Raw genomic sequence first — 26,065 nt, 5'->3', positions numbered from 1 at the left:
CATTTTCATGAATTGGACATGTATAACAAAGTTTTCAGTATAAATTAAAGATACACGATAATATCGGTTACCGATAATTATCGGCCGATAATGGCAATTATGATGTCACACAGATAATACACATAAAAAAATTTAAAAAAACGATAATGCAATCCGATAATTATATACTTGATTTAGCCTCCAAATGTGCGCAACCGAAGCAGTTTTCTCCACTTCTCCACCGCCGCCTGCTCAACCCCTCCCCTCTCTGAAGCCCCTGTGGGAGGAGGGGTTGAGGAGTACGGTGTCATAGAGGAGGCGGTGTTACACATCAGTGTTGAGGCGCTCTCACTAGCGTGCGTTGATTTTCCCGTGTGTGAAACGAAATAAACGACGCTCTCGCCATCTACAAAAAATGCACTGCAGAAGTTCCACGAGGCGTAAAGAAAGCGTCCTCATTGAACACCACTAACCCAGCAGCCATTTAAAACTGCATCACAAAGATTTTTGGAACAAACACGAGGCTGCTGCTAGTGCGAATGCTAAAGCTATTGTAAACACAAATAAACTATATAGGAAGCTACGGGGCTTGTGACGATACAGAGACGCTGAGGTCCTCCCGGAGTCGGGTTGTTTGGGAATGCAGCCCAAAGCGGGTGGTAAACTCCCATCTATGGCTAAAAACCTCACGAGACCGATAGTGGACAAATAGCTTGTCTTCTGACGGAGCCCGCCGGTCCGGCAGGCCGCCGCCGCCTCGCCCTAGGCGGGCAGAGTAGAGCCATGCACTGAATACGCCGCAGCGAGCCGGCCAGGGCGGGCGGATATCCGGTACGAACTTAGCTGCCGCCGCCACTCCGGTTCAAGACAGGGGTCTGGCGCGGGTGCTAATTTGGCGGCCGGACGGGCTGAAAGGCACAGGCGGGAGGAAATTCCCGAAATGTCACGATAGCCAAACCCCTGGATGAAAAAAATAATGCAGTTTATACGAACACGATTCTTCGTGAAAGACATGCCGATCACATCAGTTTTACCACAGACATTTGGACAAGTGATGTCAAGTAAGCATGTTTATCATGACGGCACGTGGTTAGTAGATAATTGTAACATGCACCAAACCACACAAAGAAGTCATCCAGTCAGTAATGCATTCAGTACGCTTTAAATTTATGACGTTTTAATCAGATCGTTCTTCTTAAATCTAGTCAAATAATTTTCCCCATCTTGTTTTGTCAGACAAATCTGTCTTTTTTTAGATGTTGGAATTTACTACTTGTTCACATTTGATGTTGAAAAAAGAGCAATAATATTTTTGCACAGTAATATTTTCTCTTGTGTATACTTTAAAATTTAACATAAATCTTTTAATAGAATTATTGGCTTGACATTATCGGCTGGAACGAGGAGGAAATTATTGGTTATCGGTATCGGCTGAAAAATGCATTATCGTGCATCACTAGTATAAATGTACAGTATTTTAATAACAATACATTATTACAATAGCAGAAAGTACAAACAAAACGTGCTGTTGAAGACAAATTGCACCATTCGAATGCGCAACGTCAGCCTCAAATTTGGAAGTTATCACATTCGCTCCGTTTCCCGACTTCTTGAGGGGGACCAGAACCTTCCTTCATGACTTTAGAAACTTTAGGTTTGCTTTAAATAGGCCTTTACAACCCGCATCCTTTTTTGTGACTCAGTGGAAATGGATAGCCCCATAAGAATTCATAAATGAAGCCGCAATCTAGCCCTGTCTATCTCAAAATCTAATGACAAAAATAAGACTGAAGTGGGCAAACTGCATTTACATACTGGATTATTTCAATGAAATAGATTAACCTTGTTGGTTAATAATACCAATTAAGATCAATTAGAAGCTAAACCCCAGCAGAGGGCTGTACCAGCACAACAAACCTAAAATACAAAAAGCAACTGCAACAAGAGATAGAGATCCCTCGCCATTTCGCGCTTTGACATTTGCGGTTTCAGTTATTCACAGATTTCAGAGATCAGGTACTGTATAAGGCTCCCTTGACACCTGTGCATTGTGTCATCTTCATCGAAGTGCACAGGTGTTTCTTGATCAGCATCATAATTATTGTCAGTCAAGGAAGGATCTGCTGGAGTCCAATGTAAGTGTTATCTTATTTAAAAATGTTAAGATATATGCATGTATACATGTACAAATCATTGTGTATATATACAGTATTATATATATGCAGTGCCTTGCAAAAGTATTCGGCCCCCTTGAACCTTGCAACCTTTCGCCACATTTCAGGCTTCAAACATAGAGATATAAAATTTTAATTTTTTGTCAAGAATCAACAACAAGTGGGACACAATCGTGAAGTGGAACAAAATTTATTGGATAATTTAAACTTTTTTAACAAATAAAAAACTGAAAAGTGGGGCGTGCAATATTATTCGGCCCCCTTGCGTTAATACTTTGTAGCGCCACCTTTTGCTCCAATTACAGCTGCAAGTTGCTTGGGGTATGTTTCTATCAGTTTTGCACATCGAGAGACTGACATTCTTGCTCATTCTTCCTTGCAAAACAGCTCGAGCTCAGTGAGGTTGGATGGAGAGTGTTTGTGAACAGCAGTCTTCAGCTCTTTCCACAGATTCTCGATTGGATTCAGGTCTGGACTTTGACTTGGCCATTCTAACACCTGGATACGTTTATTTTTGAACCATTCCATTGTAGATTTGGCTTTATGTTTTGGATCATTGTCCTGTTGGAAGATAAATCTCCGTCCCAGTCTCAGGTCTTGTGCAGATACCAACAGGTTTTCTTCCAGAATGTTCCTGTATTTGGCTGCATCCATCTTCCCGTCAATTTTAACCATCTTCCCTGTTCCTGCTGAAGAAAAGCAGGCCCAAACCATGATGCTGCCACCACCATGTTTGACAGTGGGGATGGTGTGTTCAGGGTGATGAGCTGTGTTGCTTTTACGCCAAACATATCGTTTTGCATTGTGGCCAAAAAGTTCAATTTTGGTTTCATCTGACCAGAGCACCTTCTTCCACATGTTTGGTGTGTCTCCCAGGTGGCTTGTGGCAAACTTTAAACGAGACTTTTTATGGATATCTTTGAGAAATGCCTTTCTTCTTGCCACTCTTCCATAAAGGCCAGATTTGTGCAGTGTACGACTGATTGTTGTCCTATGGACAGACTCTCCCACCTAAGCTGTAGATCTCTGCAGTTCATCCAGAGTGATCATGGGCCTCTTGGCTGCATCTCTGATCAGTTTTCTCCTTGTTTGAGAAGAAAGTTTGGAAGGACGGCCGGGTCTTGGTAGATTTGCAGTGGTCTGATGCTCCTTCCATTTCAATATGATGGCTTGCACAGTGCTCCTTGAGATGTTTAAAGCTTGGGAAATCTTTTTGTATCCAAATCCGGCTTTAAACTTCTCCACAACAGTATCTCGGACCTGCCTGGTGTGTTCCTTGGTTTTCATAATGCTCTCTGCACTTTAAACAGAACCCTGAGACTATCACAGAGCAGGTGCATTTATACGGAGACTTGATTACACACAGGTGGATTCTATTTATCATCATCGGTCATTTAGGACAACATTGGATCATTCAGAGATCCTCACTGAACTTCTGGAGTGAGTTTGCTGCACTGAAAGTAAAGGGGCCGAATAATATTGCACGCCCCACTTTTCAGTTTTTTATTTGTTAAAAAAGTTTAAATTATCCAATAAATGTTGTTCCACTTCACGATTGTGTCCCACTTGTTGTTGATTCTTGACAAAAAAATTCAATTTCATATCTTTATGTTTGAAGCCTGAAATGTGGCGAAAGGTTGCAAGATTCAAGGGGGCCGAATACTTTTGCAAGGCACTGTAGTACAGCTGCACATGTAGTTTCAATATTTAATATTTTTGTTTAAAGATTTTTACAACTTTGTTGCTGTTTTGCAGTTTTATATTTATTGTTAAATTTTGTGTGAACAACTCAGGTGACTAATGCACTTGCACTTTTGTTTATTTGATTTAATGTTTAAGTTCAAATATGTTGACAACTTTTTCGTTGTTTTACTGAGGTTTTTATTTATTGTAATTGTTTGTGAACAACTTTTATTTGTCATAATTAACATTTTTCTTTGAATATTTTTACAAGTGTTGTTATTTTACAGAAGTTTTTATTTATTTAATATTTTGTCAAAAACTCAGGGGACTAATGCATCTGCTCTTTTATTTGTCATTTAATGTATTTGCTGCTGTTGAAGTGTAAAATACAGTGTTCCATAAATGATCTATTTTGTGCAGACATGGCTTCCTTGATCCCTTCATACAGCAATCTTCATCATTCACAAATGAAACGGTATTATATGAATACACTGTGGTCACGGCGTGTCATCCAAAGTATTTCCAAACAGCTATTCAAGTCATCTAGTGAAAATGTCTTAAAAAAAGATATATATATATATATATATATTAGGGCTGTAAAAATTATCGCATTAACGGGCGTTAATTAATTTTTTAAATCACGTTAAAATATATGACGCAATTAACGCCCATGCCCCGCTCAGACAGATTTAAATGACAGTTCACTGAAATGCCCACATGTTAATTGTGTTTTATGGAGATTTGCCGCCCTCTGCTGGCGCTTGGGTGCGACTGATTTTATAGGCTTCAGCACCCATGAGCATTGTGTAATTAATTATTGACAGCAACAATGGCGGGCTACTAGTTTATTTTTTGATTGAAATTTGTACAAATTTTATTAAAACAAATTTTAATTTAGTTTTAGTTTTTTAGTTTTAATATAAAATTTCTCTAACATGTACTAACATTTATCTTTGAAGAACTACAAGCCTTTCTATCCATGGATCGCTTTAACAGAATGTTAATAATGTTAATGCCAGCTTGTTGAGTTATTGTTATAAAAAACAAATACAGTCCCTATGTACCGTATGTTGAATGTATAAATCCATCTTGTGTCTTATCTTTCCATTCCAATAATAATTTACAGAAAAATATGGCATATTTTATAGATGTTTTGAATTGCGATTAATTGCGATTAATTATGATTAATTAATTTTTAAGCTGTAATTAACTCGATTAAAAATTGTAATCGTTCGACAGCCCTAATATATACAGTGGGGAGAACAAGTATTTGATACACTGTCAATGGGAAAACCCATTGGCAGTGTATCAAATACTTGTTCTCCCCACTGTATATAAATCTTTTTTAATATCGCTATATAATATCGCAAACCCCCCAAAAATCGCAACAATATTTTTTTCCAGTATCGTTCAGGCCTAATATATATATATATATATATATATATATATATATATATATATTAGGGCTGTCAAAATTATCGCGTTAACGCGCGGTAATTAATTGTTTTAATTAATCACGTTAAAATATTTGACGCAATTAACGCACATGTCCCGCTCAGAAAGTATTCTGCCTTTTGGTAAGTTTTACAGCAAGGCATTTTGTGCTGTCCAACAGCGAACTCTTGTGGTCGCTTTGCGACATGGTTTATTATTTTCTTGCCAGTTCATTATGGCTGCACGACGTCTCGGGCTGATAATGTTGTGCTTATATAATCCTTGGACAAGATTTGTCCGTAAGTATGGTTGTTGTAAAGAATGTACATATTATGTTAGTAAGCGAAATGTTCTATTTTTTGTATGAGACGTTTTTTGTTTATGTTTAGTGAACCTGTATAGCGTGCTAAGCTAACGTTGTTGCTAATGCAATGCTTGTGTACTTTTATTTTGTAGTTTTACGACGGTCTAAAGAGGACAATGGTTTGAGGCCATTTTATTAATAAATCAGATGAAAAAGGAAGAAGTCTAATTATTAAGGCGTCGTTCACTGGCTGTATAGCTTTGGAAAAAGTAGACGCTTCGGAGTGAGGACAGCATAGACAGATTTAAATGACAGTAGAGTGAAATGCCCACTACAGTCCTTATGTACCGTATGTTGAATGTATATATCCATCTTGTGTCTTATCTTTCCATTCCATAATTTATTTTACAGAATATATATATATAATTTACAGAAAAATATGGCATATTTTATAGATGGTTTGAATTGCGATTAATTGCGAATAATTACGATTAATTAATTTTTAAGCTGTAATTAACTCGATTAAAAATTTTAATCGTTTGACAGCCAAACGATTAAAATTTTTAATCGAGTTAATTACAGCTTAAAAACTAATAAATCGTAACTAATCGCAATTCAAACCATCTATAAAATATGCCATATTTTTCTGTAAATTATTGTTGGAATGAAAAGATAAGACACAAGATGGATATATACATTCAACATACGGTACATAAGTACTGTATTTGTTTATTATAACAATAAATCAACAAGATGGCATTAACATTATTAACATTCTCTTAAAGCAGTGCTTCTCAATTATTTTCTGTTACGCCCCCCCAAGGAAGACGTAAATGTTTCGCGCCCCCCCCAACTCTCTGCCGCCACTGTAAATAGTATCATTCGTCTATATTACTATTATAAGTACGCCTCAGCCTAACATTGTGTCCTTTTTTTTCTATTAAAGAAAAAAAGTAACATAGATCAACTTATAATAAAGTATAACTTTTTTAACATTGTGTTGCTTGTAACAGAAAAGACTTAATGCGCATCAATTTGCCTGAAGTTAAAAAAAAAAAAAAAAAAAAATGTCACATCCAAACTGTAAAAATACACTCAAGGTACATTTTTGACCATTTGATACTGAAAAATAAAATGTAATAAAATCAGTAAATAATAACAAATTCAAATTGATTAGAAACATTTACTCTTCAGGACAACATGCCAAAAAATTTGACCGAAAAAAAACAAAACTGAATAGAAGGGGGGAAAAAGGTCTCTGGACAGAAGGAAAGTTTTTATTTTCGCTGATTCACCACAGTGCTCACTGGTTTACTGATATAACACTGACAAAGCGGGACGATTGTGACAATTGGCAATATTCGGCACATTTTCGCTGAAAAACAATCAAGCGGCTTGTCAATGAGATTGAGGTCTAATGTCTTTAAGTGGCGTCTTAACTGATTTGGCTTCTCCGCTATAATCATTTTTAGACTCAGTAAACAGTGGTCTTTCCTCATTTCCCACTATATTAAAAGTCAAAGGCAAACGGCCCGAAAAAAAGCGCATTCTCGGCGGCCGAGGGAGAACCGTAGGTGAGGGCGGTGGTCGTGACGATCCCAAGCCGAAAACGGCACTTCTCGGCCGGACACGTGAGAAAGACAGTGGGTCGCTGCGTGAGTCCAGCTCTGCATGAGTCTCTTCCGTGTGCTCTTGCTTACTTCAAAAATACTGCACGCACTTTGAAAATGAGAGCGCCACTGCCACCCACGGAGTGGATGTGCAAGTACACTTTATTCTAGTACGGCAAAAAAAAAAAAAAAAAAAAAAAGCATGTTCCCCGAGGTCACTCGCGCCCCCCCTGGCATCGCTCTGCGCCCCCCTGGGGGGGCGCGCCCCACCATTTGAGAAGTACTGTCTTAAAGCGATCTATGGATAGAAAAACTTGTATTTCTTAAAAGATAAATGTTAGTACAAGTTATAGAAATTTTATATTAAAACCCTTCTTAATGTTTTCGTTTTATTAAAATTTATAAATTTTCAACCAAAAAATAAACTAGTAGCTCGCCATTGTTGATGTCATTACACCAAGCTCACTCCCCAAACCCATAAAATCATTTGGACCCAAGCGCCAGCAGAGGGCGCCAAATAACAAAAAACAAGTAACAAGTAACAAGCAGACATTACACTTCTGTCATTTTAACCTGAGCGGGGCATGAGCGTTAATTGCGTCAAATATTTTACCGTGATTAATTTAAAAAATTAATTACCGCCCGTTAACGCGACAATTTTGACAGCCGTAATATATATATATAATATATCATATCAAACTATCAAAACTTTTAATCGAGTTAATCACAGCTTAAAATTAATTAATAGTAATTAATTGCAATTCAAACTATCTCTAAAATATGCCATATTTTTCTGTAAATTATTGTTGGAATGGAGAAAGATAAGACACAAGACAAATATATACATTCAACATACTCTACATAAGTACTGTATTTGTTTATTATAACAATAAATCCACAAGATGGTATTAACACTATTAACATTCTTTCTGTTAGTGATTGAAATACAGCACAAGGTGTCAATGGCGAGTTTTAAATTAACTTAGAAATCAAGCCAAATAGTGTGTTTTGTCCCTCAACTGACTCCGTAGTTCCCTGTTTACTGGTCCATGCATTGTACCTCACGGTCATTTGAGTGCTGGCTTCTCAACGTACGAGACCTCTGATAGTTTGTATATTGTGACTAAATATTGCCATCCAGTGTATTTGTTGAACTACACGAAATGTTTGAATAGCGATGACCAAAGTCTGAGAAAGTTTTATGGGTATTTTGTTGAGGTCCGATAATAGGAATTATGACGTCATCCCAATAAATCCGATAACATAATATATTATCGGCCCTATTAATAATATTTTTGGCATGGTGTCGGATTGGGATTTGTGTGTTTGTTTCCACTCCTATTTTTTCCAGTATGCAAATTTTTGTTACTGTCTTTGTTTTGTTCATTATAATAATGTTCATGTCATCATGAAAATTCTGGTTTGGTCAAAAGCAAATCTAAGCTGAATCAACCACTACTATTTTTGACCTACAGGTGTTCAAAAACTCAGATGAATAAACATTGAAAAATGATATATATATATCGGTTATCGTATCGGTATCGGCCTTGAGGAGCAGGAAGTTATCAATATCGGTATCGGTTTAAAAAAATGGATATCGTGCACCCCTAGTTTTTTGCATAGCTATTTTGATTGGGAATGCCAGTTCTCTTTGCACTGTTGTTTAACTGTGTGAGAATAGGGCCTCATTAATACAGATTAAAGCGCATTTCTTTTTGTGAAAATTCCGAGGCACCCTGAAGTGCATGCAGCGCCAATGCTGTTTACTCACATGATGCAGGAGTGAGTTAGAGTTACGGCCTGCCGTGAGTCGTAAGCTGTGTTAATGTTGAAGCTTGATGTTCTAATAAAGCAACAAAGTGCCATCACGTCGCGTGTGGTATACCTTTGTTAAAAAAAAAAAGCACAAAACAAGACACCTTTCTCTGCTTCTTAGCTCTCAAGTGCGTCATTGTAATCTGTTTGAGGCAATGCATGAGCAGGTCATTCCGCGCATGCGTTAAATGCGTTAAATATTTTAACGTGATTAATTAATACAATTAATTTGCGCCCGTTAACGCAATAAGTTTGACAGCACTAATATATATAGCATTAATATATATACTGTATATCTATATACAGTGGAGCAAATAAGTATTTAGTCAACCACTAATTGTGCAAGTTCTCCCACTTGAAAATATTAGAGAGGCCTGTAATTGTCAACATGGGTAAACCTCAACCATGAGAGACACAATGTGAAAAAAAAAAAAAAAACAGATACTCACATTGTTTGATTTTTAAAGAACCTATTTGCAAATCATGGTGGAAAATAAGTATTTGGTCAATACCAAAAGTTCATCTCAATACTTTGTTATGTACCCTTTGTTGGCAATAACGGAGGTCAAACGCTTTCTGTAACTCTTCACAAGCTTAAATATAAATAAATCACAAATAAACAATGAGGTCAAATGCTCATAGCATTAACGAGTGCAAAGAATGGAATGTACACAGATTCAGAACACTGACTTCGCCTTTCCAACATGATTCAAAACAATTATTAAAAAAAATATCTAGCATTGATATTGTAGTTTACTATTTTATATAATTAGTATTATAATCATTGCCAATCAGATTTTTCATAAAGGGTGTCATTTTAAAGCTATTCTTAGTGTAGAATCTGAATTCTGAAGTATGTGGGATTAACTCCAGAAATCGTTATTTGTATGACGAACATGACGTGCTTTTATTTTGAAATGTTCACCTGAAGTACGTTCGCTAAACCACTAACAGGAAGCTTTACACTCCGCAAAAAAAGCCTTTTTGTCATTGCATGTGGTGTCAGTAATCAATTTCCCCATTTTTTTCATTTGCAAATGTTCTTAAGCAGCGATTTTTAATGTTTAAGTGTCACCTTTTAACCACAAGTTTGCATTTTGGAGAAGACTGCCAATGTTTTATAGCATGCTAAAGTAGGTTGTCTTTTTCCCCATTAGCCTCAATGTAGCAATGCTAACGTTTACAGTGTTTAATATAGATGTGTTTCCTTATTTTGTATGTCTGAACTTTAGTTCTACGGTGTGCTGATAACCAATAAACATTTGTGAAAAGAACTGGAGTCTCATATACTATCAACACGCACGTGCGACGATAAAACGCAGCCGTGAAAATTACCGCCCTCATTTTTATTTACCGTGCGATAAATGGACTCATTGCATATCGCGAAAGGCTTAGCAACTTCAATAAAACATGTTGTTAGTTAGTTGGACTTACAATCTGCCAGCTTCTAATTGTCTCCTGTCGTCTTGCAAAATTATTGTATTGGCCCGAATATAAGACGGTGTTTTTTGCTTTGAAATAAGACTGAAAAAGTGGGGGTCGTCTTATAGTTGCGGTCTAGACGTTATACCCATTCACGACGCTAGATGGCGCCAGATATCATTGAAGCGATGTTCCGTCATGACAGATCTCAGCTACTCTCAAGTTTAACAATTTTGAATTATTTTATTGTAATGTTTTTCCTTATTCAGATTTGTTTCAAGACTACAGTTACAGTTAGTTTCACTTTGATGGTTCATTCAGTCATTGCAATTTTGTTGTTTTATCAGAATAGATTGGTTTATTTACATTTAAAAAAACAGAAGCCATTCATTTACGAATGTGATTGCACTTTAGTTTACATATTTAAATGTTCAGATATTAAGATTTGAATGAGGCAAAATAACATGCTTTTTCTCTCAAATATATTGTTATAATCATTTGTTCCAGATGTACTGAAATTATTTTCTGTATGAAAATTAATTTGGTGTTCAAAAAGTCTTTTGTAAAACTTGAGTCATGAAAAAGATGGAGTCGTCTTATAATCAGGGCTGTCTTATATTTGGGCCAATAGACCCTACTCACCAACGTCACAGAATGACGTGTCGCTGTATCCGGCCGCCATGTTGTCCGTCTCTGTTTAGCCCTATTCTCAATGGTTTCAATTAGTTGTTCAGTTTATAGAGCAATTCATGGAAGTCAGCTTTCAGACGCTGTAAACTCATTGGATGCGTTGCATAAAAGGCGTTATGTGGAAAAGCTTCAGTCTATCCATTCGCCAGATCCACATTTGATGCCTAAATCGATATTTTTCGACCCGCTGTCTTCACCCTCTCTGCCTGACATCTGCTACCCTGATATCTACAACTATCTTGTCCACACAAAATCAGCCTATTCTCACGAAAGTTTGAAAAACTTTAAGAGCAGCACTCTAAGCAACATTACCCTGTGTGATTTCTAAAATGGCGGCAATCAAAAAAAAAAAAGGTTGACTGCGATGGCCGACGCTTCAAGGATAGGTGGATATTGGACTATTTCTTCAATAAAACACGCAATAACTGTGTCTGCCTCATTTGCAAAGAGACAGTCGCTGTTTTCAAAGAGTTCGATGTGATGCAATATTACTAAACAAGACACGCTGACATGTACGACAACATTACAGGGAAGATACGCAATTTGTAATCGCTGTATTCGCAGCTAATTTTAAACTCAAAGTTGCAATTTCTGATCGGTCGGAAAATTTGACAGAACGCCGGGCACATGAAGATGGGAAAAAGCCGAGTATAGTGCTCTCCCGGTGGAGGGATGTGCGACAAGCTGCGGGTCGTCGGCCGAGTGGACAAGAAGTATGTAAGCTACAAAATGCAAGCCACATACGTATTAAAATGATCCCAGTATGACATAATATAAAACACGATGTTTACTCACTTCCTCTTAAGTCCATTGGTCCCACAGTAGTAGGGCTTGTTTTGGCCAATATCTACCGGTGAATGGGAACCTTTTGAAACCCCAAAAAGACTCACACGCCTCTCCCTGGTCTGGCAACATTTTTGTGCAGCAGTTTGGCTGGCGTGATGCGAAAAATAAACAAATTAATTCGCAAAATCAGCTGAATCCTTAGTCCTTCTCATACAATAGTATGACTGGATAGTGAAGAGGACTCCTTCTATCATACACGTCACAGCGTCCTCTTTCTCAACTCGAGACTGGAGCCGGAAGTCACTCATTTTCATGTCGCGGGATTAAAAAATTGAATATATAAAACGATCGCTTCCACACACATCCAAGCAGTCCATTTCATTAAGGAGCATAAAAAACCGCGTGAAATATGAAATAAACATGCTTTTTGGTGGCATACGCACTTTAATCCATGTGTAATGTAGTAGAGCTGAAACGAATACTCGAGCAACTCGAGTATAAAAACTGACCCGAGTTTTATTCGCCTCAAGGAATCGTTTAATTTTGCCAGCTCCAAGCATCACGTTTTGCCCGGACTACTTTTCATGTGGGACGACGCGCTGATGTCACGTGCGTCAAGAATTAAGCAATAATACCTGACAGCCGCTACAAACTATGCCGGCGTTGCTAAAAACTACGCCCGCATGATGTTACGGTGGTAGCAGGTAGCGTCTGATATGTCTCATAGATCTCACATGTATATAGAACTAGATGCGAAATGACAGACTCGGCAGCGTTAGTAAACAGCCGCCATCTTAAAGCAGTAGACTTCTTAGCGCTAATAAATAAGTTTGACGTTACTGTCCCTTGCTCACGTAACGTTAGCCCTGCGGAAGACTGGTATCTATTAATTATGACTACTGTCGATACGTGGCTAATGTGTCTTACATACAGGCTTTATGTAATCTGTAAAAACATAGCGCTGTAGAGTGATAAGGGTGTAAAATAAAAACATAATAAAGCTAACTGTCAATTTTAGCTCAGTAGTGATTGCTGAATAAAACACCAAGTAGCATTGATCCCTAATGTGCTCCGATACAGCAGGAATCATACATTTATTTTTAACACTGCAATACTCAAAATCCTATTAGGACTTACAGTTAAGACTAACTTAAAACTTAACTGGAACTTAAAAATAGCTTGATACAAATGGAAATTCAACTGAAACACGTGGGAAAAACACCTAACTTTTAAAGCAGTAATGTGAAGTAAGGTTGGCTAACCATGTTTTTGAATAATATCAATGGCTAAACATTTCTAAGCATATTTTCGTTATTTTTTTTAACGCAACCCTTCCAGATTCTTTGTTTAACCCATAGCAACGCCCTTGACAACCAAAATGCTTTTCTTCGGCAATCTTCGGAAATTACGTCACACCGGGAAGTGCGCGGGAAGTCCGCCATAGAACAGTATTGTTTGTTGCATTGCTTCTCGGTAAGATGCCACGGCGGTGTGTGGCGATGTTTTGTTCGCACTCAAACGAAAAGTTGTATGAGTGACCAAAGGATAGCAGGGCACGTAAATGGACATCTTTCGTTCGCACGAAGCGAATGAATTTCACGCCATCATCGAGTAGTGTTCTCTGCTGCAAACACTTCGAAGATGCCTGCTTCCTTAACCGGTCTGCTTATGATCAAGGATTTGCCAAAAAGTAAGTGTGATTTTTGGATAGATGACTGATGACTTTGTCAAAGCAGAGCTGCCAACTGTTGTGGAATGTACAGTAGAAGCTAGCGACGTTCGCCGAAAGCCAACTCGTGGCAATAGTCGTGGCATAGTTGTTGTTGTGTTCGCTAGTGTTACGTCCCAAGGACGGCTCGCGAAGGGCGTAACATAAAACGAGCCACACAATTTCACAAGTGGCACAAAATTTACACAACAATCAAACTCGCAATGAATATGTACAAAATGTAGATGAAGCGCGGCTTCAGGGTAAGCCCAGGCCCAAACAACAAACAAAAGGAATCTACACTTGAACCACACCCGCTAACTAAACCCTGATCATGAAAAAGAACGAAGAAAAGAAAGCCACTAACCCAGCTTCTTACGCTAAAAAAAACAGGAGAAAACGGTTTGAACAGAAATGGCGACTTACCCCTTCTTGCTTCAGTGCTCTTATTTACAGTGGTGAACAAAAACGATCCAATAACGAATAAACACAAAAGACCTCACCGAAAAAGCGGGAGTGTATCAGACTAGCGATCAAATGCAAACGAGCGTGAATGGCGGGCAAACAGCTGGCGAGGAGGACCGTGGCAGAATGCTGTCAAATGTGAGCGTTGACAGCTCAAGTCCCGCAGTGAATCATGGGAAATGTAGTCTCAGGACAACACTGAAGTGGTGCTTTGTAATCTGTTCGCTTGTGTGAAAAAACTACATTTCCTCATGCCATTAGACGCCACTTCCTGCCGATAGCCCCAGGAAGTAGTAGTAGCTGGTAGCACGAGGCGAGGCGGAGATGAGCGAGAAGCAAAACTTCGCGGTCGAATGTGGCGGCAGTCCGCTATTATTTTGTTTTCTTATTGTTGCCACAATAAAGTGGAGAAAGCCGTCAACGACTCATCTCCTTTCCCCCCAACGTTTTTATATTATTTTATATGCACGAGAGCTGCAGGATCTGCCAAAATGAACATGCAGTCTGATTATTATTTTTTTTAAACAATGTCATCAGATAGACAAAAACATAAAATTATGTGCAAATACCTGCATCTTCAAATCATGAAAATAATAACAGCCTATATTTTACCAATCCTGTAATCTTGATGGGTCTTGTCTCCATTCCATGTCAGGTAGTCTAGGCACATTGTTTGCATCCTGATTAGCGTCTGGCTAATACATGTTAGGTCCAACATAAAATTCCAAGCTCCTCCTCTTCCTCCAACTCTTCAAAAACTTGGATCTCCTCCCTTGCGCTCGATCTATTGCTTATATCGCTGTTTGAATCATTGTTTGAAGGGCTTTGTATGGCGGCCGTATGGAGCGCTGCCATCGCGGTTCTCAGTGTGACGTATCACTTCCGGGTTCGTTCCCTTTCAGGCTCGAACTTCAGAAACGCGATTCTTTTGTCAAATATACAACATATAAATTATTTTTTCATGCTTTATTTGTTGGACAATGTTTAATTACTTTAATTGTGACCCTATTTGGCATGTTATGAAATTATTTCACATTACAGCTTTAAGTGATGTGTGTTGTCAAGCATAGTGACATTTTTAGTTAAGGAATAAGATTCTTTGTGAAAGAATATTTTATTTATGCTTTTTTTTTTACGTTCTATTAAATTTAATGTGATTTTTATGATCTTCATGTGATGTAAAGCACTTTGAATCGCCTTGTGTTGAATTGTGCTATATAAATAATTTTGCCTTGCCTTATAAAACGGATGTGAAACTATATTCATTTGTGAGACTGTATCCATTCATGTTCGTGTGCTCTATCTATTCCTTTGAACATAATACAAAGAGTTTCTGTGGACTGCCTTATCTGATTTTACTCCCTCTTGTACCAGCTACAGCTAGTTTCCAAGGTCATAACTCATTATGTTTTTCTGTGGACAATCACCAGAGTTGGGAAGTAATAAGGTTCACTTTCATTTTCGGAAGAAAGTATCGTTTCATAGTAAGCAACGCCCTTTCAACAAGCATATAGAACCTTGACTTGTGTATTCTCGTTGTACCTCTGCTTGATCATGGCACTTGACTGGACACCATTGTTAAGTTTAATTTGTTAGTGGTTTATGGTTATTGTTTGTATTCAGTGTTGGCATTTGGTTTTGCAGCGCATAATTGTGACGTAAGAAAATGCGCCCGTTAGTGTGTTTTGGCGGTTGCTGCCGAAAAAGTACTTCTGGCTGTTGAGAGCAATTAATAAAGGTATAAAACTGAAACGTGCGTTTTATTGGACATTAACATGGTAGCAGAGGATGGTTGCCACTAACAACTACAGATTACCCCCGGGATTTGAAGAAGGAAAGTCCTACAAGAAATGGAAAAATGAGTTGGAAATATGGACGCGGGTGACGGACTTGGGAAAAAAAGAAACAAGGGCTAGCGGTGACTTTATCGCTAAAAGGCAGAGCAAGAGACGTGGCTCTGGAAATACCAGCCGATGATTTGGATAAAGAAGATGGTTTGAACACGCTGATCTCTGAACTCGACAAAGTCTTTTTGAGAGAGGAAAAAGACCGAGCCTACAAGGCGTACTCAGAGTTCGACAAGATAACGCGGAAGGATGACGTCGCTATGGCGGACTATATTGCGGACTTTGAACAGAAATACAACAAGATTCGTAAGTTTAATATGATTCTTCCCGACGCAGTTTTAGCGTTTAAACTTTTGGATACTGCCGGACTTGACGTGAAAGACAAGCAGCTGGCTTTAACTGCGTGCAGGACGCACACGTTTGCCGACATGAAATCAGCACTCAAACGGGTATTTGGCGACAACAGCGAGTCCAAAGAAGGACCGATCAATGTGAGTAAAGACGCTGTTTACTACGCGGATACCCGGAAAAGAGATCAGTCACGTGTCCAAAACAGCCGTGCTCGAGGACCAATTGCAGGCACCAATCCGCTTGATAAATATGGAAGACAAACTCAGTGTTGAATTTGTCAGAGCACATATCACTGGGTCTGCACAAGAAGGAAAATGTAAAGATGACAACTGAACATCAGATAACAAATGAACATCAATACCGTGAACAACCAGAAGAGTGCAACATTACATTGTATTCCAAGCAATGTGATGATGGAATTTTCATGGTAGAAGCTCTAGGATCAGCAGTAATTGACACTGCATGCACAAGGACAGTTTGTGGAGAAAAATGGCTGGACAACTATTTGGATGGATTAAGTGCAAGTGAAAAGCAGAAAGTGACAAACATCGAGAGCAACAAGCCTTTCAAGTTTGGATATGGAAAAATTGTAAATGCTACAAAAAAGGTTAAGTTGCCTGCTAAAGTGGGGTCAACAAAATGCTTTATTGAAACGGAAGTTGTTACAGCAGACATCCCTTTACTACTTAGTAAAGCTTCACTGAAAAAAGCAGGGGCTGTGCTAACTTTACAGGAGGATACAGCCACCATGTTGAACCAACAGTTAGCTCTTGAAGTGACATCGTCAGGACACTACTGTATAAATACTGTATATCAAGCAAAGAATCTCCAAATAATGCATATGAGAACACAGTACTTGCGATCATAGAAAATATGAACGAAGAACAAAAGCACAAAGTTTTCCTGAAATTGCACAAGCAGTTCGGACATGCTTCAGTTGATAAACTCAAAACATTGCTCATAAATTCTGGAAATGCTGATGTTGAGAAAATTTCTATTCTAGAAAAGATTGTAGGCAAATGTGAAATATGTCTGAAACATGGCAAATCGAAGCCTAAACCTGCTGTAGGTCTGCCAATGGCTTCTCGCTACAACGAGACTGTAGCAGTGGATTTACATGAGCTAGAACACAATGTGTGGTATATGCACATTATTGATCATTTTACTCGTTTCAGTGCTGGATGCATCGTCACCTCCAAGAAGCCAAATCTAATTGTAAAAAAATTCATTCATTCCTGGATTAGTATTCACGGTCCACCAGAACGACTTTTCAGTGACAACGGAGGAGAATTCAATAATGATGAAATAAGAGACATGGCAGAGAACTTTAATATTGAAATAAAGACTACTGCTGGATACAGCCAATGGAGTAATGGTTTGCTTGAACGCCATAATCAAACACTCACAGAAATACTGTTGAAAGTTAAAGTGGACAACAAGTGTGGCTGGGAAACAGCCCTGGACTGGGCACCGATGGCAAAAAATACAATGCACAATGTTCACGGCTTCAGTCCATATCAACTAGTTTTTGGACACAATCCTAATCTTCCTTCTGTTTTGATTGATAAACCACCTGCCCTGGAAGGCACGACCATCAGCGGATGGGTTGGACAACATTTAACAGCCTTACACACAGCAAGGAAAGCATTTTCCGAGGCACAGTGCTCAGAAAGAATAAGGAGAGCTCTCAGAAAGCAAATCCGTCCAAATGATGAGAAATATGAAACTGGGGACAAAGTGTTCTACAAAAGGGCAGACTGTGTTGAATGGAAAGGCCCTGGCATTGTAATAGGACAAGATGGAGTAGTTGTATTTGTACGTCATGGTGGGACGTACGTCAGAGTTCACCAATCGAGATTAAGGAAGGCTGATGCTGATCCCAGGGAAGGACCAAGTCCTGTTGAGCCACAGCAAATTGAAAAAACAAAGTTGTAAATACTGACATACAAATGGACAATGATGTTGAGTTTGAAAGGAATACTCATCATCATGATCCACAGCTAATGGATGAAACAACTGGAGACTCCGTGAAGTTAAAAAAAGGACAAGTGATCAAATATCTGGACAAAGACACTGGTGTTTCTTACACGGCTAAAGTGATTGGACGAGCCGGAAAAGCCACTGGACAGTACAAGAACTGGTACAACCTACAGTACTCAGAACCGGACACTGTAGATGGTGTTACAAAGTCAGCTGATCTAAGTCAAGTAGATGATCTTCAGCTTGAGCCTCTGAACAGTAATGAGGTATGTTCCGACATGCATGACAATGATGTGTTGGTCACAGAAGATGTTTCATTTCAGAAGGCAAAACAGGATGAAATTAGTAACTGGAAAAACAATGGAGTGTTTGAGGAGGTGGAAGATGTTGGTCAAAAACTGGTGTCCACCAGGTGGGTGTGCACACTGAAGGAAACAACAGAAGGTATTGTACCCAAAGCACGTCTAGTAGCTAGGGGATTCGAAGAGTATAACAATACAGATCTTCCTAAAGACTCCCCTACATGCTCATCGGAATCACTAAAATTGATCGTGGCAGTGATTTGCCAAAGACAGTGGATGCTGCACTCCATGGACATAAAGTCAGCGTTTCTTCAGGGTGCAGAGCTGTCTCGGGACATTCACCTTCGTCCTCCTCCTGAATTTAGATGTGAAAGAAAAGTGTGGAAACTTAATAAATGTGTCTATGGACTAGCCGATGCCTCACTCTACTGGTACAATAAAGCAGGGGTCTCCAACCCAGTCCTCAAGGCCCACTGTGGGTCCTGGTTTTTGTTCCAGCTGATCCAGCAGAGACAGTTGAACCAACGAGGCTTCTGCTAAAACAAGCCACACCTGACTGCAATCAACTGATTGCACTTGTAAAACACCAGATTGGGGAAAAAGTGTTGTCATCTTGTTTTGTAGGAATGAAATCCTGCACCCACAGTGGGCCTTTGTGGAATAGGTTGCCTGCAATAAAATCAAAGCCACACTGGAAAAAGCAGGAGCCAGAATGTCACACGTAGCTCCTGCTGTTTTCTACTGGTTGGATGAAAATGGCCATGTAACTGGCATCCTCGCATGCCATGTAGATGACTTTATATGGGGTGGCTCACAACTTTTCACCAAGACCATCATTCCTCAGCTCAAAACAGCTTTTCAAGTGGGCCATGAGGAGCACAAGTGCTTTCGCTATGTTGGAATGGACCTGGCGACTGTAAAAAATGGTGTGGAGATGCAACAGGATGCGTACATAAAAAATCTTCAACCAATTGTCATGGATTCATCAAGAGCTTTGAACCGTCATTCACCTCTCACAGGAAATGAGATCGACCAGCTGAGGTCAAAGATTGGTCAGCTGCTTTGGGTAGCCAGACAAAGCAGGCCAGATGCCATGTTTGACACATGTGTTCTTGCATCTACCTTAAAAACTGGAACTGTGCAAACCTTGCATGAAGCAAATAAAGTGATAAGAAAACTCAAGTCAGAAAATGTCACACTTAAATACCAATACTTAGGAGATGATGATTCTTTGAAGCTTGTCGTTTTCAGTGATGCCGCAATGGGAAATCTTCCTGATGGTGGAACACAAGGTGGACATCTCATTGTGCTGATGGGCAAGGAAGGAAAATTCTCTCCTATCTGCTGGCAATCCAAGAGGATCAGGAGAGTGGTCCGGAGCACACTGGCCGGAGAAACACTTGCTCTTGCTGATGGGATCGATAATGCCATATTTTTGTCATCCTTTTACGCTGAACTCACAACAGGACAAGTCAAGCATGGCACTCTGCCAGTGACATGTGTCACAGACAATTACTCGCTTGCCATCAAATCAACAAAGTCGGTAACGGAGAAACGACTGAGACTAGAAGTAAGTGGCATTAAAGAACTACTCCAAAGCGGAAGGATTCAACATGTTCACTGGTCTTCAACAAAGGAACAGTTGGCTGATTGTCTCACAAAAAAAGGAGCTTCCTCTTTACTGCTTCTCAAGGTGTTGAAGGATGGACAGTGGAAACTTGAGGATTAACTGTTTATTGAAGAATGCTTTTGACTGTTAAATTAAAAAATGTAATTGAATGTTATGCCTTTAATAATCATTTATACTGAATGCTGACTTGCATCGTTCTGTTAAAAATTTTTTTTAAAAATGATGGAGATTGTTAAGTTGAATTTGTTAGTGGTTTATGGTTATTGTTTGTATTCAGTGTTGGCATTTGGTTTTGCAGCGCATAATTGTGACGTAAGAAAATGCGCCCGTTAGTGTGTTTTGGCGGTTGCTGCCGGAAAAGTACTTCTGGCTGTTGAGAACAATTAATAAAGGTATAAAACTGCAACGTGCGTTTTATTGGACATTAACAACCATTTGTACCCTTGATGTACATATTGTTTGTAAAGTCTTCGAAGCAGGCAATCCTTGGCTGGGTTTGATTGTTTCTCTTATTCGCGCTATTGATTGCTACTTGTCTTGGGATTCAAAATTGAACTTCCCTGACATTCTTTTTATAAGATCTAGAAGTTTTTTTTTGAGTGAAATTAGTGAATTAGTCTTTTTTTCCCCTAGTCACATCTGAGATGGAATTTTTGGCCGTTTTCAACAATGTACATAGAAAATAAAGACATTATTTGACTGGAAATGGTTCAATATGAGATGAAATGTCTTGTTTTCTCATGTATATTTATGATTGCTCTTTAAAAAAAAAAAAAAAAAAAGTTTTATTCGATTACTCAATAGAATTTTCAGTCGAATACTCGATTACTAAAACATTCGATAGCTGCAGCCATATAATGTAGTAATAGTAAAAGGACACCAGAAAGTGTAACCGCTTTTCCATCACTGTGTACAGTATGAATATCCAGCTGAAACGAATCCCTTAGTAACATTCCAGAAAATTGTACATTTTTAAAAAATCCAGCGTCTTGTTGTGGAGTACTCAAAGCCACAACGTATCATCACAGCGCATTTAAATTAGTACATGAAACCATAAAGTATGAAATCCAACTGCGACATTGTGATCGCCAGGGACACGTCTATTGGCCAAAGGACAGCACTGTCGTTTCCACAATCAGGGATTTAATGTTCTATCCAGTAAATGTGTCAACAAAGTCACTTGCTGTGTGTCATAATATGATTTGACTAATCTTATCTAATCTATTGCATAATGGAAGGAGATCTTACATAAAAAGACAAGTGGTATAAATATGTTCACAATGTTCACAGTGCACCTTTTGCATCTTTTCTTTCTGACAAAGCGACTTTATCAATCATTCAGTGTGTGGAGGGGCCCTTAACGCTATTTGACTCAGTGCCTGTGACAGCAATCATCAGTCTGCTGTGAATTTAAAGGAGTTTATCACTAGTAGACCCCTAATCTATTTGGAGATAAACTGTACCCACAGCTGAATAAAGTGTGGGTATTTGTTACTAAACTGTAATCACAGTTTACTAATCGGTGGGAACAGTTTAGTAAAAAAAAGTTAAATAATCTCTACCCATAGATGACTAAACGGGGTACAGATTATCAATGAAAATGATTGTTTTTCATTTTTAATAGTATACGTTAAAAAATAAAGTGTTTTAAAAGGCAAGATAAAAATAATGGGAACTTCATCAAAGGTTTTATTCTTAGAAAGTATATTAATATTTTTGCAAGCCAAAAAATGGGGAAAAAAAATACTGAAATTAGGTAAATTCAATGTATTGCATAAAGATCTCTCTAAAACAGTGTTTTAACATTTTTTGTTACTCATTGACGTTCTAAGAAGGCAATAGACATCCAAATTCCAATCCATTTAAACTGGGAGAGGCTGGCAGCGATTAGACTTTAAATGGACCGGATGTCTATCGCCATCAGTGGCAGCCAATGAGTTAAGATAGCAGTCACCTACCTGGTTCCAGTAACGCGCTTGTAGTCGTCCTCGGAGTAGACAGCCAGGATGGAGACGCCGGAGCCGATGTTTACCAGCAGCATGGGGAAAGGGTTATCCAGCCTGCACGGCTGCTTGAAGCATTTCTGCGTGTCCGACGGGTCATGGAAGTAGTAGCACTCGGGGTGGCCATTGAAGCCCACCCGATCCACAAAGAGCAGGCCGCGAATCAGGCAGTCCAGCTCGTCCAGCTTCAGCAGCTCCAGATTGGCCATCTTGACAATGAAATGAATGTGTGAACTCCTGATGTGCAAACTGTGAAAACATTTACTTTCTATTTAACAATGCTGTTTTTGGAATTTTTTTTTTTTTTTTTTTACAGAACAGTTGAAGAGCGGCATTTTGATTTAGCAACATGTTTTGTTGGTGTTTTTGTTTTGTCTTTTGAGGGGCTGGAGCAGACATTCCCAAGATGAATGTTCTGAGTTAGGAGTGTTGTCATAAAATAATTCAATCTTTCATACGCCTGTATACAGTTCATATGTGCTCATTAACAAAAATTGATTTTTTAAAATATATGTGATACACAGCATCCAGTCTCCTGTGTCTATACTGTTATTGTAAAGTGTTTTAAAAAATTTCCCTCATACATTTAGATATGCATTCATAAAATAAATATTTTAGTTTGACATTAATTACTAATTAGGTTCAAGGTAAAGAAATAGAAAATATACACATATTGCTTGATTTTCTGAGTATGGTAGTAATATAAAGTCATAGACTTCAAAAATCTATTGACCTGACTCTTCGTCATTCTTTCCGTCATGCCTTCCCGTAGGGGGCTGTACCAAAGTCAGCTTTATTAAGTAATAGTTAGTCGAAGACAGAACACGATGCGAGCCCAAGCTTGGATTTTTGAAAAAGTACAAAAGCTGTACCGCATATAAAAAGGAAGGATTGTCTCAGGAGTGATTTGTTCAAAGTAATTATTATATTTTTTGTACCATGCATGCATTTTGAAACATTGTGAAAAAAAAATCAATTTGAGAAAATACGGGCTACAGCATTGGCACTATACTTTGACATATTTACATTAAAAAATTGCTAACTGCCCGTTTTTTTGGTTTTAACCAAAAATCGAGACTGTTATATGTCCATATCTATAAGGAATTCAGAGATTAAAGCATTTATTCACAAGAATTTTCAACGAAAAAAGCTCTTTGTGTTTCCACTCGGTCAGCTTTGACGACCACGCCAAGAATGCTGGCTAGTACGCCAGCCTTGAGCTCCCCGAGGGCACCTTTCCTACACCAACCCCTACGCCGAAGGCAACAAGCAGATCTTCGTCTACTTTGATTCGGTGCACCTTTGGAAGGACATCCACGGCAGCGTTTTTTAGAAGCCTGAGAGGCCGGCTACAAGTTGACCCAGAAGGTGCTGGCGCCCTCTTCGATCGAGGAGCAGGGCGTCGGGCTCATCATGGTGGTCGTCAACCCCAAGACGGTCGCCGGGCTGAAGCTCCTCGCCATGACCACTGGCAAGCAGGAACACAGGGGACACGGCCTGGAGATGTTCCAGAGGACAGGGGAGAGCTGGAGACGGGCCGGGCGATCCTCAAGCGGCCATCTCTCCCAATGGCCCACATGGCGTCCTTCGGAATGTCGCTGTGGGACTCCTTGATGTGCAGGAAGCACAAGAGCACCTGCTGGAGTTCCTGACGGTCCCTCTTCAACTGTTTCGGTGCGAACTTCTCCAAGGATGTGACTTCAGAAGCGAGGAGGAACAAGGCCTTGGAGTGGCCGACCAGCAGGAAAAGGAGCAGAGTCCAGGAGGGCAGAAAGGAGACGGCGAAGAACAGGGACTTGTACAAGTCGAGGTAGCTGATTGGAAAACGCAAGGCATAGAAAGAGGCTATGTGATTGTTAAAAGACGAGGCTAACATCCTGGCAACACCACATCGATTATTTGCACTGCCTGAATTATAGGACTATCTCATACGCATTTTATATAAGCCTGTCGCAATATGCAATAATTCCATTTATCGCGCGATAAATAAAAATGAAGGCGGTAATTTTTCCGCAGCGATTTATCGCCTCGCGTGCACGTGCGTGCGGCAGACATGCTGTTAAAAGTTCGGATTCCTCGTTACCAACTGCGCAAAATGCATCTTCGCTCCAGGTCCGGCAAAAACTAGCGCTGGAGCCAATCGTTCCCATTGTATCCTAATGTTCAAAGTATACCGGCCGCGTCAGTGCTCCGCAGTGTTGCTAATTTTACTTTACAAAAGTAATTAATTACAGTTACAAATTACTTCTCCCAAAAAGTAATTGCGTTAGTAACTCAGTTACCTGAATGTAAGAGTAATTAGTTACTTGGCAAAGTAACTAGTGATAATTTTCATGTTTTTTTTCTCTCAAAAACACACACAAAAAAAACCAGGTCACACAATGGGTTTTGGGGACAATTGGCCCTAGCCCAATTCTTTACCCTCCACTTAACTAGACACAAGGGTATTGCGATAACTAGATAGTAACCTTTGCTATGTGTGGAAGTCCTTTAAAGTTGTGAATCAACCATTAAAGTTGTTAAAATTGCTCCCGTTATTGCATTAGGTCCCTTCTGTCTACTTTCAACATGTGTAAGTTTTAAAAGTGTTTCATCATTTAAAGATAGATTTAAATCAAGATTTTGCCGATTTAGGAGCATTTTAGATTAAAAAAAAAAAAAAAGTTACTTAGGTTCGCTAGGAGGATCTCTACATCAGAGCCTTTCTGAGAGGTCTACTGCTTTAAGATGGCAGCTGTTTACTAACGCATGTAGTCTTTAAAACATGTTGCCAATGCAGCCGTGTCTGTCATTTGCATCTAGTTCTATAATATCCATCTAGTTCTATAATATGCGATATCTACCGTATGATGTGGGCGTACTTTGCAGGCTATGGCTACAGCCAGGTATTATTGGAGGCTGGAGCCACCTAGCATCGCGTTTGCAACGGCGTCTTCCCCACTCCTGCTCTGCTCTCTGGTCTCCGTGAGTCTGTCTCTCTCAAGACTTTTTTTATTCAACCAACTTACTAACGCACGCCTTTCCCACCTCAGTAACGGTAACGGCGTTGCCAAGATGAGAAAAGTAATTAATTAGATTACTCATTACTGAAAAAAATAACGCCGTTAGTAACGCCGTTATATTCTAACACCGTTATTAACAACACTGGTGCTCTGGAGTGACTGTGGATCATCTATTGCGCGCCGGTGTTGTTGACGTGTGGGCGCTCCCGTCAGGAGTGACATTTCACGCGGGGCGGCTATTTTTCGGCACAACGCTGGATATTTACAACGAAGTCCGCCAAAACATTGTTACCGACTTGGCTGCTACGAACAACCTCGCTTTGACAACGAACAGCTGAATGAAATTAAGAGCGCTGTGCTTCAAACTCGTCCTGTTTATGAAAGTCGACTGTCATATGCTGGTGTTGTGTAGTAATGAGCAGACGTGACTTCAGTGGCGCTTGCTAACTTTTTTAATGCGGCGCACACACTAGATATCATGAAATGGCAAACTAGATGTGCTACGTGCCATGCCATTGGCTACGTGAGCCCAGAGTGATTATGGGACACGTAGTCCATATACTACATCGATGAATTCTAAACTGTCATGACTGAATGGAAGTTAAGAAGGCCAAATCAATCCAAACCACCAGTGACTATAGATAATGTTGCAAACATTGTTAATTCAGTACGTGACACAGATGAATTCGGACCACAAATAGGATGTCTTGCTCATGTAGTAAACCTAGCTGCTAAGAGAGCTGTAGCAATCAACAGTGTGCCCAGCCTCACTTAACAAACAGTAAAGATTGTTCTCAGCACTTTTATACAATTTTTTTTTAGATGAGTAAGAAGTAAGCACATAAATATTATGCACTAAAATGCATGTTTATATGATGGC

At 39.3% G+C, this 26,065-nt stretch overlaps 1 protein-coding gene across 3 annotated transcripts in view; it reads right to left on the bottom strand.

Moving 5' to 3' along the window:
* The window catches only part of pank1a (pantothenate kinase 1a), a 114,120-nt gene that overhangs the window by 59,210 nt on the left and 28,845 nt on the right, over nucleotides 1-26,065 (bottom strand). For all 3 annotated transcript variants that reach the window (XM_057847394.1, XM_057847393.1, XM_057847395.1), the window contains one exon: nucleotides 22,139-22,392. In XM_057847394.1, coding sequence (XP_057703377.1) covers nucleotides 22,139-22,392 — 254 coding nt within the window. The remainder of the gene's footprint in view (nucleotides 1-22,138; nucleotides 22,393-26,065) is intronic.

The sequence above is a fragment of the Corythoichthys intestinalis genome, chromosome 10 (assembly GCF_030265065.1).
Source record: "Corythoichthys intestinalis isolate RoL2023-P3 chromosome 10, ASM3026506v1, whole genome shotgun sequence".
Lineage (NCBI taxonomy): Eukaryota > Metazoa > Chordata > Actinopteri > Syngnathiformes > Syngnathidae > Corythoichthys > Corythoichthys intestinalis.
The sequence above is the reverse complement of the archived record's forward strand: the minus strand, read 5'-3'. Positions and strand labels throughout refer to the sequence as shown.